The sequence below is a fragment of the Colletotrichum orchidophilum genome (assembly GCF_001831195.1).
Source record: "Colletotrichum orchidophilum strain IMI 309357 chromosome Unknown Scaffold_17.1, whole genome shotgun sequence".
Lineage (NCBI taxonomy): Eukaryota > Fungi > Ascomycota > Sordariomycetes > Glomerellales > Glomerellaceae > Colletotrichum > Colletotrichum orchidophilum.
Window position 1 is genome coordinate 242,316 of NW_019172973.1, and position 16,809 is coordinate 259,124.

The window sequence follows — 16,809 nt, forward strand, 5'->3', positions numbered from 1 at the left end:
TCCCCTCCCTAGGCCACAAACTAGCTTCTTTTCTCGTTCGTGATCAGACGGAGACTAAGTCCTGCAGGGAAAATTAGATAGAGCATCAAAAGCTTAGGGTATTGCACCGTATGATCTGGCCAAACAAGGAAAAAGCCTACGCCCCTGGCAGATCTGGGATGATGCTGGGGTACTCACGATGGTGTAGCTTTGGAATTTCTTCCGTCAATGGGATGAGGACAAGGTATAATAAATTACCCCTCCCTCCCTTGCCCCAAAAGCTTAACCATATTCGGAACCGGGAGAGGAATGCAACGATTCTCCGAGACAATTTGGCTTTGACCATTCTTAGCTTTCCCATCTCTTCTTCTTTTTTGCCGTGGTTGGATTGGTAGCAAATGCATTGCATAGAGATACTACTCACGTTATGTGTTGCAGCTACACACACCACCTTTTCCGCCGCCGGCATTAATCCACCAACCTGCTGCATGTCGGGCGAACGGACCGCATCTAGTCCAGTTAGATCTCTGGAAGGATTGGCGTAGATCGCGGGGGTTTCGGGGTTCGGGGACACACCACCATGCCTATTTCATATCCATGTGTGGGGTTAGCTCACTCCCTGAAATAAAATTGACCGAGGCAGTTCGTCTGAATAGGACGCGAGGGCCAGGTCTTGGCCGCTTGCTGCCGTGTTGCAAGCTTCGGTAATGTGAAAAGAGTTCCGTGAGGAAAGGATCGCGTTGGGGAGGAGTTGGGAGAATTGGCTTGGGTATGCTTGGTAAAGTCTTCGGAGGCCGAGATGAGACGTCCACTCCGGGGCCGGAGGTCGAAGACGTGACTCGGGGGAAAGGAGGAAAATTCAAAAGAACCTGCGCACCTGAGACTATGTGAACTGACAAAATAGATTGCCTCATTAGCATCATACATCTTGGTGGGGTATCCTAGTGAAGCAAGAAGGCAATGACATGCCATCGCCGAAGATACCGTAATCCAATCCTAGTCTTACGTTTTATTCATACAACGTGTCAAATGCTCATGCAAGCATAGACGCTCCCAGTATCCGCTTATACCAATGATCCATGCAAAGTCAACACCAGAAACCGTGACCAAGACCCGGCTTGTATGTTTCGCCTTCGAACTTTTCATGCCCTTTTTCAACGCCCCTTCACATAGTGAAAGTGAAAATATGGAAATCATCTGTTCCGGTTGCTTGACCACCGTTTAACCATAACTTCACGAATCTTGTACAACTTGAAGACCTCGGCCGGCCCCTTCTTCATCGCCTGCTCGAATTGGGGAGGCGGTGGCACGTCGACGTAAACCAAGACCAAGCTCTTCTGGACGTGGGATAGGACACGGACGACTCCGTGAAGCCAGTGCCAGGTCTTGCGCGGCAGCTGGCGGTCGCTGTCCTTCCACCATTGGTGGGAATAGGATGGCAGGAGAATGGCGCCAAATTCTGCGTGATCGAACACGGGTCCTTTGGCGTACAGCATCCAGTCGACGCCAAATTTGATACCCGCTCTGGGAACCCATCCCAAGGAGCGGAAGTGGTGGTACACGACGTAATTGACCAGGAAACCATCATCGGGTTGGAGCTCTTCTGTAGCTCGACGGGGGAAGTAAGAGTATTGTCTGAATAGATCGAAGAGCTCAGCAGTAGGGATCGAGGCCCTTGTGGCAGGATCAATAACTCGAAGAGCGCCCATGCCGAAAGCCAGGAAGAAAGCTTCCTCAGATGTGAGTTGAAGATGTTCCTTGTTGATGACCTCGACCGGCTCCGCGGGGACTTCGGGCAGCTTCTCAAGCATGTGGACATCGTTAGATGCAGTTGCATCCTCGGCATCTGCCTCTAAGACGCCGGGGCCCAATGACGTGCCATTCACAGGCGGTATCGCCTTTCCGTTGGTTCCATTGAAGAGAGCGAGGCTGGGACTAGGAGGGTCGGACAACTGATAAGTGGCCGACTCTACCTTGGGTGAGAAGCGAACGCTCTTGCGACGTTTGGCCGACTTTGGCGTTGATGGGATCTCTCCAGAGGCAACGACGGATTTCACTACCCCGTTCAAGCCGTTTTGAAGGGGCGTTTTGTCGCCGTTGACATTTGTTATCAAGTCGTTGATCAGGTGACCGTTCGAGCCCCTGTCTTCGTGGATTGTAGAGAGTTTCTGTGCCGCGGTAGAGAAGTTATCGGCGACTGGACTCTCAATCGTGCCAGTGGCTGCGGTGTGTGTTCCATTCGACGTTCCGTTAGTGACATGCAGCTCGGCGTTAGGCAGGGCTAGAAGCTCGAGAGGCCCGACCGGCGAGGCAGTCCCTGACGTGGTTGAGATGCCGCTGACGAATAGCTCACCAGGTTGAAGCTTGAAAGAACCCCAATCAACATCTTTTGATCCTACAGGCTCGCAGTGGCCATTGACTCGTTGGGCACCACCGCTGAAGCCCCCAGCCCGAACCTGGTTTTCTGTCGCGGGGAGTCGGATATGCGAGTTGGGAAGGCATAGCAATTCCAGAGGACCAACAGGAGCACTCCATACGAGAGGAACGGATGCGGGAGGCAACTCATCCGACGGCAGAGTATTATCGGTTTGGATGAAAGCCTCAGGTTCCTGGGCCGATTGAAGGAAGTCACGGGGCTTGACAATTTTGGCCGGCTCGACATCTGGGGTAGATGTCCCTTGGAACGTCGAGGGTTCGCCAGTCATCTGGTCCACAACCTCAGTTTCAGCGACAGGCGCGACTGCTATCGTATCGACACCATTTGTTTGGACGTGGTTGGACTCGGCGGCGAGCGCTGATTTAATGGAAATAAGTGGCTCAGGCAGGATGTCCGCGTCTGTCGAGGCTTCTCGCTCAGGAACGTGATTGTTTGTTGCATCAACGATGGCGTCAGCCTCGGCGGCCAAAGCAGGAGGCCTGACTGCGCCATCCGCTGCTGACACCTGAGTCGCCAATTGGGCTTCCTGGATTCGCAATTGTCTGATGGCTTCTTGCTCTGTCTTGGCTCTCTCCCACTTCATCTGCCTTCGCTCTTCACGTCTGCTGGCTGTTACCAGCTCGCTGACCTGGCCTGGCACCAGTCCTCGCCTGACATGCTCGCGCTTAAACCAGTTGGGCTCACTTCGACTCAAGTTGCCCTTGCCGTAGAACCCTTGTTCCCACAGCGCGCGCATGGACTTCTCGTCGATAATGTTGACAGATTTGGATTCTGGGGACCAGATACCCTCGTGCACAATGGACGGTTCAGCAGGCGGTGGGAACAAGGCTTGTTTCGTCCATGCGAAGAGGACATGGAACAGGGAAATTGGATTATTCGGATAGAAGCTAGGAAGCGGAAATGTCCGTATGGGAGCAGGCAACTCGTAAATCTTGTGCAACGGGGGGCCTCTCGGCCGCGACGTTGTCGTAGAGTTCGAGGAGTTCTGAGCAGGCATCGGAGCCTGCGCCGGCTGCGAGGCCGTAGTCTTAGTCTGCGACATTGGACTAACAAGTCATGTCTGTCCTTTGGGCAATGGTTAGCTTATAGTCCCTTTGTTGGTAGTTCGAGAATAAAAAAAAAAGAATGTCCAAAATTTGCATCAGATACCGTTGTAGTCTATATTGTTTCGCGGCACAGAGGTTCAATGAAGACGCACTCTTCGCACAATGGGTAATAGGTGTCATCATAGCAAACGGAGAGGTGGGAGAGCAGCCGAGCAGACCTTTTCAAGACCGCGATCGAGGACCGCGACGACCGAGGAAGGCTTGGCCAACTGCAGCAACCACCTCGTGGACGGAGGGAAGAGATTGGGAGAATGCTGCAGCAACTTACTTGTTTGAGGATTTTTCCACCCGTCTAGCCGACAGATCACCCGTCAATTGGGCCATGTAAGCCGAAAATCACCTCACTTTTTCGAGGCAGCTCGATCCTGTTCGGCAGACGTGTGTGGATGGTGAAGGAAAGAATCGGTGATGCGCGCAGAAAAATTCAGCGTAGAAAAAGGTCTCCGCCGTATCCATCGCTCGCTTCCGTCAAGTCCCCGCCGTCTGACTCTTTCAGGTTCGCTTCCCGTCCGTCCACATCCGGCCGGAATAACTCGGGTGGGTACAAACGGATGCGGGTTTGCTGGGTCCACCCATTTCATCCTGGAAGCTTTGTCTGTTCTGGCCTCAGGCTTTGTCAGAGCTCCCGCCTCATTTGCACTTCTCCAGGTGCCGCCACATGTGGCTGGTGTATGTAATTTCAACTTTCAAGCTTCGACCTCTGTTAGCCAACGGTGGTGGGGCGCGTGGAATTTCCATGCCACGCGACTCTCCGCTCAGTCTTACGGCCAAGTCTCGCTTCTCAAAGGATTCGACAATCTGACATTTGCCATGTTGTCGACAGCTCCGTGACGATTCTTCTCCTTATGCTATTTCCCGCGGTATTCTGCTCCCATGGCATTTTGGCGCATCATTCGCTCTTGTTTCTCAGCCTAGAAGCCCCCCTTTCGCGCGTCGCAGTACGGCTTCGACGCCGGTCTCGGCATTATGGCAGATTGGTCGTCCGTAGCGCAAGCCATTGCAATCGTTTGCGCTGGTTGGAGCACCTTCGTCTATGCCGTTCAATCAATCGGTATCGTGAGAATGTGAGGCTCTGTATTCTCATTGTTGGTGACCGCCCACTGATTTTCTAAAGCTTCCTCTCGTACTCTTCTCGTCTGCGACCTGCTATCTCCCCTTCTCTTAAGACGGAAGATGTACCGCACATCACCATTATCCGCCCTGTCAAAGGCCTCGAGCATGGCCTCTACGAATGCATAGCTTCCTCGTTTCGCCAAGACTATCCGCGCGATAAACTGACGATCCACCTCTGCGTGGCCGAGAAGAGCGATCCGGCATACCCTGTTTTAGTCAAGCTGGTGCAGGATTTCCCTGGTTTCGATGCTCGAGTGCTGGTCGAGGAGGAAGATCCGCTGCTACACGGTACTGCTGGCCACATCGACAACCTGGGACCCAATCCAAAAATCAGAAACATCAGCCGCGCATATCGAGAGGCCAAAGGCGATATCATCTGGATTATGGATTGCAATATCTGGGTTGCCAAGGGCGTTGCTGGCCGGATGGTTGACAAGCTCTTGGGATACGGACCGGGTGGGAAACAAGTCAAACCATACAAATTTGTCCATCTTTTGCCAACTGTCGTCGATACTGTGTCTCGAGGAGACATTTCAGCAGAGACGCAAACGCTGCTATCTTCAACTTCTGAGCCCGGCTCCTCGCACAACGTCACAGGCAAAGGCCAGAGAATCTCATTTCTCGATTATGCGAAGAGCCAAGGCGGTGGCCGACTCGATGAGATGTTCATGGCCACAAGTCACGCCAAATTTTATAGCGCAATCAATACTGTTGGTGTCGCCCCTTGCGCCGTCGGCAAGAGCAACATGTTTCGCAAATCCCACCTGGACACCGTGACGGATCCGTCGCAAAACCCGATACTACCCGCCAACAAGAACCTGCCCAAGGGAATCAACTACTTCTCCGAGTACATCTGCGAGGATCACCTGGTTGGCGATCTATTGTGGAAGTCGAATCTACCGGGTATGAAGAACCATGGCCTCGTCATGGGTGACCTTGCCATTCAACCAATGGCCGGCATGTCGGTCAACGCATATTTTGCCCGTCGCGCCCGATGGCTTCGTGCGCGGAAATGGACAGTCCTCGCCGCCACGCTAGTCGAGCCCGGCGTCGAAAGTCTGCCGTGCTGCGGCTACTTTGCTTTTGCCGTCACCACCCTTCCCTGGTTCCACAACACCTTTGGCACCGCACAAACCTGGGGAGCTTTCGGCATTTACTGGATGGCCTTTGTGACCATCTGGATGGCATTTGATTGGTTCACATACAACCGTCTTCATGCTGGCTACACTGTTGAGGTGGACGAGAATACGCCCAAGTTTGCCCGGGGCACTGCGACACCCGGCGGAGCACCTCCAAGAACCTTTTTGGAGTGGCTTCCCGCTTGGCTTGGTAGAGAGCTTCTTGCTCTTCCAATTTGGACCTGGGCTGTTTTCTGCGGCTCTACGGTCGATTGGAGGGGTCGGACCTTCAACGTTCGGTCGGATATGAGCGTTGTGGAGATTGGTGAGCAAGCTTCCACTGGATCGCAGGGTTTATTGAATAGTTTGACTGGCATAGAGGGTGGCCAACGGTCGAGAAGCAAGGACCGTTTGGATTGAGGTTCGATATGATTCATCAAGTAGTATTAATGTTTATGACTGTACATGACGTCTCTTCTGTCACCTTTCCCAGTAACCTGGGTGTGCATTGTAGCTATTGAATAACACATCCTCAACCCCTTGTCTCGGCTAATACCTTTACGATTTCACCATCATGTATGAGGGCTGAAGTCGCTGCATGTTGATGCATACTTACCATACACCACTGGTCCCCGGCTCCATGGTCTCGCTCCTGGCCGTCCATGTCACAGCCCGTGTTATGTTGCTCATTCTTGGTTGCTTTAGAGGTTGCTCTAAATGTGGCCAGGACTTGTTCGTTGAATACTGATGCATCGTTGCAGACCAAGTAGGAAACAATCCGAATGTCTCAAGATTTCCGCGGAATCGCAAGGGCCTTATATTGAGGCCTCCCAGACATGTCGCGCTGCGTTGGTTGGCCTACCACTCATGACGAATAGTGCATCTTATCTAGTTTGAAACACACCTCCAGTTGGTCTCATCTATTCAGTCTCCGATTCCATTGAAGACATTGCGTGTCGGGCAGCGGCAATGACGATGCTTGTACTCGAAGCCAGCCCTCACCGTGTTGTTTACAAAAGCTCTCAGGGGCGATCCCCTCCTCGACCCGGCAGACCATAGCCATAAGAACTTGCTCCTCGGAGTTCTTACTCGCCATGTTCTTGGCCTGCTTGCCGATGACCACGGCGCCCGTGTCGCCGCTGCATGCGCGGGTAGACCAGGTCGCTAGGGGCGTCGATCAGGGGCGATGCCGCAGAGGGCTTCGACCTGCTTCTCGGTGAGGCAGCCGTCCTTTTGGTTGCTGTCGACGCCGCTGAAGATGCTTTCGGGCTTGTAGTCATAGAGATCGGGGGATTTGAGGAAGCCGTCGTTGACACCGTCCAGCTCGCCACACTGGTCTAGGATATCGTCGTGGATGGTCGGCCACATGGTCATGGGAATAAAGGTAACGGTGCCCTGCTGGCAGGTCAAAGGGAGGAAGTGGCAACTCCAAGAGGCTATGATGTTGAAGGAGAACGCAGGATCTCAGGCGACAATGCCGTCAAATTTGCCAGGACAAGCCTGCGCTCTCTTGAGGCCCTGACGTCCGCCGGCAGAACAGCCGAGATAGTAGCTCTTGGTATGAGGTCTGTTGCAGAGGAACTTCGTAAAGTCCTTGCCGACGACAGCACCGGTCGTTAAGGCGCGGTTCGTGAAGTCCCCTATAACATCCGGGTTGCTCAGGAATGAGAGTCCGCTCTGACCTTCATGACTGTTGTCGGTGGCCACAGCAGCAAAACCAAGGGAGGATGCGTAGCCGAGATCCTCATACTGTACGCAGCTACCGAGGGCGCCGTTTCCAGTGCTCAGAGAGCGACCTGTCCGGTTCTTGGGCAGCCAAGCTTCGAATTTGATAAGTAAGTACCAGAGCGGCACGAGGTCGCCATGGGCGCGGTGCCACGGCAGAGGTTGGCACTCACTTTCTGAGAGCCGTCAGCCTAAGTGCTTTGGAGGCCATACATCAGTAGTTTAATGGTCGTAATCTAGTATACAGAGATATCACTGGCAGAGATGGCCATGCCCTTGTGATTGCAACCTGCTGTAATGTTAGTCGTGGCTCAGAGCTCAAATCCTTGGTTTCCATACAATCACAACACGTTGTCCTATTGCACGCAGTCGTTAAATCGCAAGACTCATCAGGGCTACGGTAACATTCTGGACATTTGGCAGATTCCACTCTGTGGAAGCGGGCGATACCGGTGCAGCCATTACGACGCGGCACGGTGTCACGTTTGCGTAGTATGCCACCTGCAACAACGATGATGGCTCTGGTTGCGGTAGCCTTAGGATGAACGTCTGGTCTGGGCACGCTTCTGTCGTTGCTTTCGACCATCCAGAGATCTTTCGTGGTGATCACACAAATATTTACAGATCGTTTCAAAATTTATGCATTCAAGGTGAAAGCTGTATATTTTGATTCCCGGAAATTGATCATGCCAAATAAATTAAGCAATAGCCTGTCATTATACAAGCTTGGTATAGACTCCCTCAACTGAGAGTCCGGAGATGCCATCTAGATTTCCTGTCGGTAATATCGGACACAGCATAATTTATGAGCAAAATACAAGGGTTCAAATATGTTTATATTGATCATCAAGATCCTCCAAAAGTAGGCTTGGAAACAACTTTCTATCTGTGTAGTGAATGCATGATCTCCTGGTGCAAGTATCACCTTTGCAAACTTCACCATGATCGCACACGATGATAAAGTGTATGATGTAAAGTTCCACTGATGAGGCTTTTGACGTAATGAATGTTCCGAGTCACTTCTAACATCAAGCAAGATAGGGTTCCAGATTGGCATCTGAAATTCAAAGATTTCCATTTGTCACCAACATCATGGCAAACAGTCCCATGGCTTGACTCTGGAAGGGTGGGCGAGATATGATGAAGATGTGAGAAGGAGTCGTAGGTCATGAGAAGCTAGCCGGGTATTGATACTCCTATAAGATACTGGAAGCTGGCGAGTCTCACTATCTATTGATGTGACTTTAAGGACGAATTGATTGATCCTGGCCCTGTGACAATGGTGGTTGGCATTGATGATGGGCAAATTACCCTTGAAATCAACAAACTGTTATCTGATGTAAAATAAGTGATACTTACACCCAGCTCAGCCGTTACGTCTTGTCAACTTGTATCACATCTGTTCGGTGGCTGGTAATCCGAAACTATTTGGCTGTGCCCGTACAAGGACAAAAGTCGATGTGGAGATGGAAGACATAGGGCTATGTCATAAATCGATCAAGATACCATTTCACAACTGGCTCAAAGAATTTCAGCTTACTTTGGCTAAATAACAACGCATGGTCTACAGCCATTCTTTCATTGAGTTTCAGCGAGGCCTCCCGCTGCCTTGGGGTCGCGCGAGTGGGGTGAGGATGATATGTGAGTAAAGTGAGTCAGGAACTTTGGTTGAACATTATGAAACCTTCACAGGCGTGACTGACGTCGAAATTTGTGAAATCTAGTGATACAGTGAATAGTAGAGAAATCATTTCCTTGCGTCATCCACCTAGTAACCAAGTCTGTAACCGTCATCTGGGCCTAGCTAGTAAGATTTTGTGCGGAACTGCGAGAGTAGTTAATGTAAGAACGTCGACCCAGTCGTCGACAAGCCTCAAACAAGGTATTAAAGTTTTATCTCCAGCAGCCGCTCAGTAAATTCGGGTAATTCCGTGCAAGGAATCATAAACAGCTTATTCCGAGCTTCTGGGATGCAAGACATGGCCATTCTCAGGAGATTGAGACTAGCTGATATCACGGACTATGATTCGAAAACCATGATATGCTGCCAACTATTTCAAACATCAAGTTGTAATATTTGACGAGTTAGCCGCTTCAGCAAAATTCTTGCGTCATATCGTTACATGATCGATGCTGCAGGCTGACTTGGCAAAGAGACTTGAAAAAGAAAGCGACGCGCGATTCCTCTTCCATCTTCTTTAGGAGCACTTCGAGGCAAAAAACCCCTTGAGATTATACAAGTAAACCAAGAGTCTTGAAGTCACTATATCATGATATTGTCGGGCTTATCTGCTCGCGGCCACCGTTCTTTGATGCGCCGTTTCTTGTGAAACCGAATTTCTCAACTCTGCCACCGCTGGTTGCAAGCCAAGCGCCAGGATTCAACTCGCTGCGACAAGAACACGGCCAAGAGATGCAAGTCTCCACTGAATATCTCGCATCGCCAGTCAAATGCGTTCGCAAATCTTTCCCCTCTTCTAGCTCCCGCTGTACAAGTGCCACAACATGACCCCGAGCCGCCAATATATACGGGCGACTCCTATCAATACCTCCAATATCCCAAAACGTACAAGTCTTCCCCTCACAATCCTACTTTCCAGTCAGATCGATGGTGCCATCACCTGAGCCGCGTCCCTCCACTTGTGCATCACAGGCCGCCGACAACAATGGCGTCAGAAGCGGCAGCGCCAGACGATCCTGCTGGGAATGCCAACGCCGGCGCTTGGTCTGCGACTCTAACCGGCCGATCTGCTCTAAATGCAAGCTTAGCGGCATAGTGTGCCCCGGATACGAGAATGTGAAGCCTTTGACCTGGGTGGCCCCAAATCAGATCACGACACGGACGTGGAGGGGTGGACGAAAACCCAAAACAAACAAAATCGACATCACCAAGGCGATTTCAAAGGGTGACGGCAAGAAGGATACGGCTCCAGAGACTTCTGAGGAAAGCCAGGTTGTACGGCTCATCCATGTCTTTCCTGGACAAGAGCTTCGGACGGACACCTGCGATATCGCTGAGGCATCGGTCTACTGTTAGTCAGAGTCTACTTTCGTGTTGCGATACCATACAATGCCTTTGTAGCTGGGCAGGTCGAGATATCAATACTAATCACCACCTCTTGCACCACAGGGAACGAGCAGGTCTACCCGTTTTTCTACGAAAACCAGCTGACCAATAGCCCATGGGTTGTACCAATATCTCACCTTCACTCCATGAAACCATACAGGCGGCACGGCCTAGTCACCATGGCGATCGAGCACCACATGTCGCGCCTATCGCCGACCAGAAATGACCCCTACGCAATCGAGGTCAGAGCTAGGGCCTATCAACATCGTTTAACCGCAATCAAAGCCCTAAACAATGAGATTGAGAACGAGAACACAAGGTGCTCTGATGGAACTCTAGCTGGCGTATTAGTCTTCCTCTTCGGTGATGTACGAATGAACATTGGTTACACCGATGACGAACTTGAGACTAACGCTCTGGCTTGTAGCTTATGGGGAGTGCAACGGTGGCCAATTGGAGAGTCCACCTTAATGGGTTTGCGGCGTTGATTGCTTTACGTGGTGGTTGGGATGCGTTCTGTCAAAAGTCGCCGCATCTTAAGTCTCTGGTGTTATTCTGCAAAGTGTAAGTGCCTCAGTCCGCCAAACATCCAGTCTTGTTTGAGCCACAATGCGGCCTGTTCCCTACAGTAACCTCTTGGCCGTACTTTGGCGTTGTACTCCGTCACCTTTTTGTTAACTATTCCCCTTAGTGTCGAAAATCTCGCCAACACGACCAGCCCAGCCCACGATCAAGTGTCTCCAGTCGCCAACTTCAAGATGCGGAATGTGATAAGGGACGTGTTCTCGATTGGATACTACCCTCAACTGCCATGCCCTGTTGACTTACTCATCGACATAATCCATATCAATCGCCTTCGCTTCCAGGCAACATGCAATCAGCCTGGAAAATCTCTCACCTCCATCAGGATTGAAGCGGAGCGCCTTCTGGATAAAATCCTAGACTTTTCACCTGAAGTCTGGTCTAGTAGAGTGGAACCTCTCGCAGATGGACATCTCTTGATGGCGAAGACCTATCAGTCTGCTGTAGTACTGTTTGGTATATCGTCGTTACAAAGTACGGGCGTCATTCCCTTATCAAAAGATTGGATGACTGCCAAGGATACCCACCGTGACAGACTGTTCTCTTTTCTCAAGGCTTCCGTCGCCTCTCCGGCACTGAAGATCTGCACAACGTGGCCCATGATTGTGGCCGGGTTCGAAGCGAAGAGCGGTAGTAAGTCAATGCGAGGCTTTATCTTGGAGCGCATGAAAGAAGACAGCCAGCAGATGGGCACATATCTTCCAGTCGCAGCTAAGGAGGTACTGGAGAGATTCTACATCTCGTCTGGAAACAGCTGGGACAATTGTTTCGATAGTCCTCATGCGCTGGTCACGTAGAATACTTGGCCGACTTCAAAGCGAATACGGACGTATTGAGCCAGAATTGTTGACTCAAGGCGAGACGATGGTGCTGAGCTGAAGGGGCAGTTGAGAGCATTTTCAAGACAAGGGGCACGGCCTCACCGAGCATACCTGATTCACCTACTCTCGGCATATCGGAAACTGGACAAACTCTATTTTGGCCTTCAGTGATTAAGGGTAAGAGAGAGGGAAGAGCGCACCGTTAGAGTAAAGGTTCGGCGGCTCTTTGTCAGCCGGGGGAGCCGCATCAAGAGTGGGGTGTAGTAGAATTAATCGCTGAAAACTATAATGGCGGCTATATCCGAACCGAGAAGAGTCTAATGCACTAATACTATTAAAAGCGCGAATCCACTGCCAGCGAGGAGCACGAACGGCGGCCGTGGCAGGGGGAAACAAAGTGTGGCGACCAAAGAACTACGCGTGTAAAACATACATGCTACCTTTGTTTTGGAGCCCCATCGGCAATTTCAATTGAATCCCCCGCCTGGGATTTTGATTGACTGCGAGAACTCATGTGTGTTTGCGGAAGTAATGTGTTTATAGATAGCCTAAGGGAGAAGGCTGAGTTGTATTCCCCTGCAAAGCTAGATATAGTGACGTAAAACGAATCAAGTGTCCGTACAGACACTCAAAGAAAGTTATGTCGAAGTGGCCCCATGCTCATTCTCTCTCTGATCATCAGCTACTGAGGGCCAAGGCTGTCTGAAAGGATGCACGAATCTGATTCGAGAAATTTATATAAGTACGAATGGTCTCGAATCCCCGAATCATCATGGCCTACGTCCAGAGAGTAAGACTCACATCAACTGCTCTCAAGTCTCAGCCTAAGTCAACATGCGGTTCTCCATGCTCAACATCCAAAGGCTCGTCCTTTTGAGCGCTTTTGGCCTAAGTGCCGTAAAGGCCCAAACCGGTGACCTTGGCGCAGAAGATGGCCTTGGGCCAGTAAATGACTCTGGCCCAGAAGTTGACACTGGCCCAGAAGTTGACCCTGGCCCAGAAGTTGACCCTCACCCAGATGATGACCTTCGCGACGGAGATGAAGAGGATGATGTTTGGAAGAATTTCGGAACGGTCGATCCTTGGCGACTACCCGCTAATTATAAAGAAGGAGATGGCGACAAAGCCGGCTCTGGTTAGTTCCCAGCTTCCTGCGAGATTAAGACCGGACATCAAAACTAACACTTCCTTCAGTGTTCCTAGTGCCCTCGGGTTACCGTATCCGATGCGGCGTCGTCCCTTATGACAACAACGGCGAAATTTGGATGATTCCAGTCTCCAAATCCTTCAAAGAGATCGGCTACATTCTCCCTCGCGGCGGGTACGATTCGGACAAGGATCATTCTCTCGCAGACTGTGTGCTGCGAGAGTCGGAAGAAGAAGCCGGCCTCATAATCGACAGAAACTCCTTGATTCCTCTGGGACTCGGCAACCACAGTGCGGTATACTGGTACAGGGGCAAAATAACCGAGACCGGCACACCTACCGAGGGTCGAAGTCTGCCGCCAAAGAACTTTACCATCGATGGTACGCGCGAGCAGCTGCGCAAGCCTCTTAAGAAGCCGTCAAAGAAGGCAGACATGCGCCAAGCGTTCCACAATGCTGCGACTGCGGATGAGTCTAAGAGCTATGCGTTGACATTCGCGGCGAATGGGGGCGCCACAACTGGCGGCTCGGCTTCATCGGGTAATTCAGGCTACTCAACGGAGGATGAAGATAAGTGGAAGGTGATCTACAATGATGGATATACCAACGGCGAACAACCTATTGTCAAGATTTGGTGCGATCCTCTAGATTTCAAAATCGTCGCCAAAGGGGCACGGCCAAACCAAGCGCCAACCGGCTCGAGTCTCAGCTCAATCATGCTGGAGCTGTGGAAGGCGACAGGTGTGAGCATCACGGAGATCAAGTCCATCGAGTTCTGGGAGGTCGTCGACCTAGACACGGAAACCGCGATCAGCGACGCACGCACCGAGCTCAACGGAGATGGCGGAGGTTTCACCACGACTAACGAAGTGGGTGAGGAAAAGGCTTGGAGCAAGCTGAAGGATAGCTCTTATGGAAAAGTGGCTGCACAATTATCTAAGGATCTTAGTAATAATTTCGCTGCGATCACTGTAACCGGCGGCGATGATCCAAGCATCCTTTTCCTGTTCAAGTCATAGGAGAGAAGTTTAGATATATTGGGCCTTGGAAGTAATGTGCGCCACGATATTGATCCGGATGGTACATAGAAATGATGAGCGCATTCTGTAATCAGCAGAAACCAATTGAGGAAAAACGGCCACGTCAATATGAGCAATAAATGCCACTATTTTCGGATAACAGATTGCCCAACTTTTGGTAACCAAGTTTCCAATCACGATGCAGACTTGGCATCATTGAAATAGCACATTTTAAGTTGGAACCTGAAGCCTCCGCACAAAGTACCTGTGATGAGGTGGCGATGAAACAAGGGCCTCTCTAGGGATGATCAAACCAGGAAGCCGAAACGGCCTAGACTTTTCATTCTCGAACGAGGTGTATTTAGGAATCTGCGTTTACCAACACTGATTGATTGGGCGATTGCGAGTTACTGATCTTGTCACCCTGCTCAGAAAATTTGGTTGAGCTCGGAGAAAGCGTACTTGGAGTCGACCGGAGCTTTGAGTCTGTCTGTGACTAGACAGTCTGTTGAGCGTCTGCGCGTCCTAATGGGTTTCTAGATCTTATTTTAAACTTATCTATGGTTTTTTTTTTTTACTTTTTTTTTTTTTAAGAGTTGAGAAGCTGCTCGGTGTCCATCAGAATTTCTACGCGTAAGAATGATGATGTCAAGACTCTCGAATTCATCCCAACTTGACCCCTGTGATGAGCCTGTGTGGCTGGAAATAAGGTGTGGCGTCAGCAGTATCGGATTTCAAAGCACGCGATAAACCCCCGCATACACGCGATAGCGAAACCGCTGGTCAATTAGTAAGAGCCCGAGAGCCGCGACTTGACTTGATCAATGTTGACGGTACAGTCACAGAGACAACCAACCCACCCGGGAGTGTCACCACCTTTGCATTGAAACCATGGCAGCACAGAAAGACTTGGAAAGCCAGCCGCAGCTGTCGGACGAGCGGACCCCGCTCCTGGGGACATCCGCCGTGGCCGAATCGAGCCAGCAGCCGGCGCAGCATCGGGGCGACGATAACGAAGTCAACGAGGGGAACCAGGACCCCGAGCAGGTCCCTCTTATCACGTCTCACGATGGAGAGGAGAAGAAAAGGCGGACGACCAGCTGGTGGTTATGGAGATCGTTCTGGGCTGCTCTCGCTATCTTCGTCCTTGTTGTCTTTATCAAAGGCTGGATTGATGCCAAGGACACCAACGTGAGTCGCGCGGATGGTGCGCTGAGCAACTCATTGACTGATTGCCCGTGACCTGTTAGTTCGATCTCAAAGCAGCTCTCATGAGAGCCCTCGGCGGTGGCTTGAGTGGCGCTGCGGCGATGGTCTTGCAAGTTTTGACACTCATGGTACGTATGCGAGGACGTTTGCTCCCTCTTCAAGTCAAGCTTTTACCGCCATAGTGCTATGAACGATACTAATTATCGAAACCGATAAGCCCATCAGAACCATCATGAACTACCAGTATCGCTTCGGTTCTGGCTTTAGGGAGGCAACACGCACTCTTTACGAAGACGGAGGGTTGCGAAGATACTACCAGGGCATCGGAGCCGCACTTATTCAGGGTATGTGGCGCATGCAGCTCCCCTCATGAGAAGTGCGAATTGTGCTCACACACCGATCAATAGGGCCGGTCTCCCGCTTCGGTGACACTGCCGCTAACGCAGGTATCCTTGCCCTCCTTGAGTCGAACTCATTCTTGAACCAGCTACCTACCCTAATCAAGACCGTATTCGCATCTCTTTGGTGAGTATTGTTCTCCCCCAACCTCCTCTGACAAAGTAAGGAGCCATCGTACTCATCTAACACGACTCTGAAGCGCTGCTGCCTTCCGCATGATCTTGACGCCCATCGACACTCTCAAGACCACCCTGCAGGCCCAAGGTGCCAAAGGTACCGCCATACTGAGGCAGCGCGTCAAGACAAACGGAATCGGAAGCTTGTGGTGGGGAGCCTTTGCGACTGCCGCCGCCACATTCGTCGGCCATTACCCTTGGTTTGGAACCGTAAGTTCAAGAACTCCTCATGTGACAGATGGAAGTTGTTAAGGCTGACGATTATCGACAGTACAACTATCTTTCCGCCAATATCCCCGAACCCGATAAGAGCGACATCTTTGTGTGGCTTCTGCGTCTTGCCTTCATCGGCTTTAGCGCTTCCGTTATTTCTGACTCTGTGTCCAACTCGTTGAGAGTGGTGAAAACCTACAGACAAGTCAACGAGACGCAGATTTCGTATTGTCAGTCAACCCTTCCCTCGATGAACTACCTTAACCCGTCTCCAAATCCCTGTGTTGCTGACCAACTCTTTTCAAAATATGCAGCCCAGGCGGCTAAAATTGTTATACGGAGAGAGGGCGTCCTCGGCTTCCTCGGTCGTGGCCTCAAGACTCGCATCTTGGCCAACGGCCTTCAGGGCGTATTGTTCTCTATCCTCTGGAAGTTGTTCCTCGACCTGTAAGTTTCATGTAAAGTGCTTGGTAACACACTGTTTCTGACTATGAGTAGCTGGGAGAAGAAGACACATTCTTAGTACCGGTCAAATCGAGCCTTTCTTGACTACCGTCAAGTAACGGGGCGGGGGTTTGGGAGTAGCCTAGCTCCCTGTAAGTTCGAGTACTATAGAGCAGCAACTATGCATGCCCTGCCGAGGAAATAGAGACGGGCATGGTAAGTATGGCAAGTGTTTACATATGGAATTATACGGAA

At 51.1% G+C, this 16,809-nt stretch overlaps 6 protein-coding genes across 6 annotated transcripts; 4 read left to right on the top strand and 2 right to left on the bottom strand.

Moving 5' to 3' along the window:
* Positions 1–1,172: 1,172 nt before the first annotated feature.
* Positions 1,173–3,458, bottom strand: CORC01_02955 (tRNA intron endonuclease; the record flags this gene model as incomplete). Its single annotated transcript, XM_022614605.1, has 1 exon — positions 1,173–3,458. The coding sequence occupies one exon, from the start codon at positions 3,456–3,458 to the stop codon at positions 1,173–1,175; it is 2,286 nt and encodes a 761-aa protein (XP_022478906.1).
* Positions 3,459–4,488: 1,030 nt separating this feature from the next.
* Positions 4,489–6,173, top strand: CORC01_02956 (ceramide glucosyltransferase; the record flags this gene model as incomplete). Its single annotated transcript, XM_022614606.1, has 2 exons — positions 4,489–4,586; positions 4,637–6,173. The coding sequence occupies 2 exons, from the start codon at positions 4,489–4,491 to the stop codon at positions 6,171–6,173; spliced, it is 1,635 nt and encodes a 544-aa protein (XP_022478907.1).
* Positions 6,174–6,917: 744 nt separating this feature from the next.
* On the bottom strand, positions 6,918–7,940 carry CORC01_02957 (tannase and feruloyl esterase; the record flags this gene model as incomplete). The annotated part of the gene is made up of 4 exons (XM_022614607.1): positions 6,918–7,148; positions 7,227–7,654; positions 7,735–7,767; positions 7,865–7,940. 4 exons carry the CDS (start codon positions 7,938–7,940, stop codon positions 6,918–6,920), a joined length of 768 nt encoding a protein of 255 aa, XP_022478908.1.
* Positions 7,941–10,086: 2,146 nt separating this feature from the next.
* On the top strand, positions 10,087–11,924 carry CORC01_02958 (C6 zinc finger domain-containing protein; the record flags this gene model as incomplete). Its single annotated transcript, XM_022614608.1, has 4 exons — positions 10,087–10,510; positions 10,609–10,913; positions 10,973–11,109; positions 11,237–11,924. The coding sequence occupies 4 exons, from the start codon at positions 10,087–10,089 to the stop codon at positions 11,922–11,924; spliced, it is 1,554 nt and encodes a 517-aa protein (XP_022478909.1).
* Positions 11,925–12,782: 858 nt separating this feature from the next.
* Positions 12,783–14,113, top strand: CORC01_02959 (NUDIX domain-containing protein; the record flags this gene model as incomplete). The annotated part of the gene is made up of 2 exons (XM_022614609.1): positions 12,783–13,083; positions 13,143–14,113. 2 exons carry the CDS (start codon positions 12,783–12,785, stop codon positions 14,111–14,113), a joined length of 1,272 nt encoding a protein of 423 aa, XP_022478910.1.
* Positions 14,114–15,004: 891 nt separating this feature from the next.
* Positions 15,005–16,633, top strand: CORC01_02960 (uncharacterized protein; the record flags this gene model as incomplete). The annotated part of the gene is made up of 8 exons (XM_022614610.1): positions 15,005–15,304; positions 15,364–15,450; positions 15,540–15,666; positions 15,730–15,847; positions 15,921–16,107; positions 16,169–16,340; positions 16,425–16,557; positions 16,609–16,633. The coding sequence occupies 8 exons, from the start codon at positions 15,005–15,007 to the stop codon at positions 16,631–16,633; spliced, it is 1,149 nt and encodes a 382-aa protein (XP_022478911.1).
* Between the last annotated feature and the right edge of the window lie 176 nt (positions 16,634–16,809).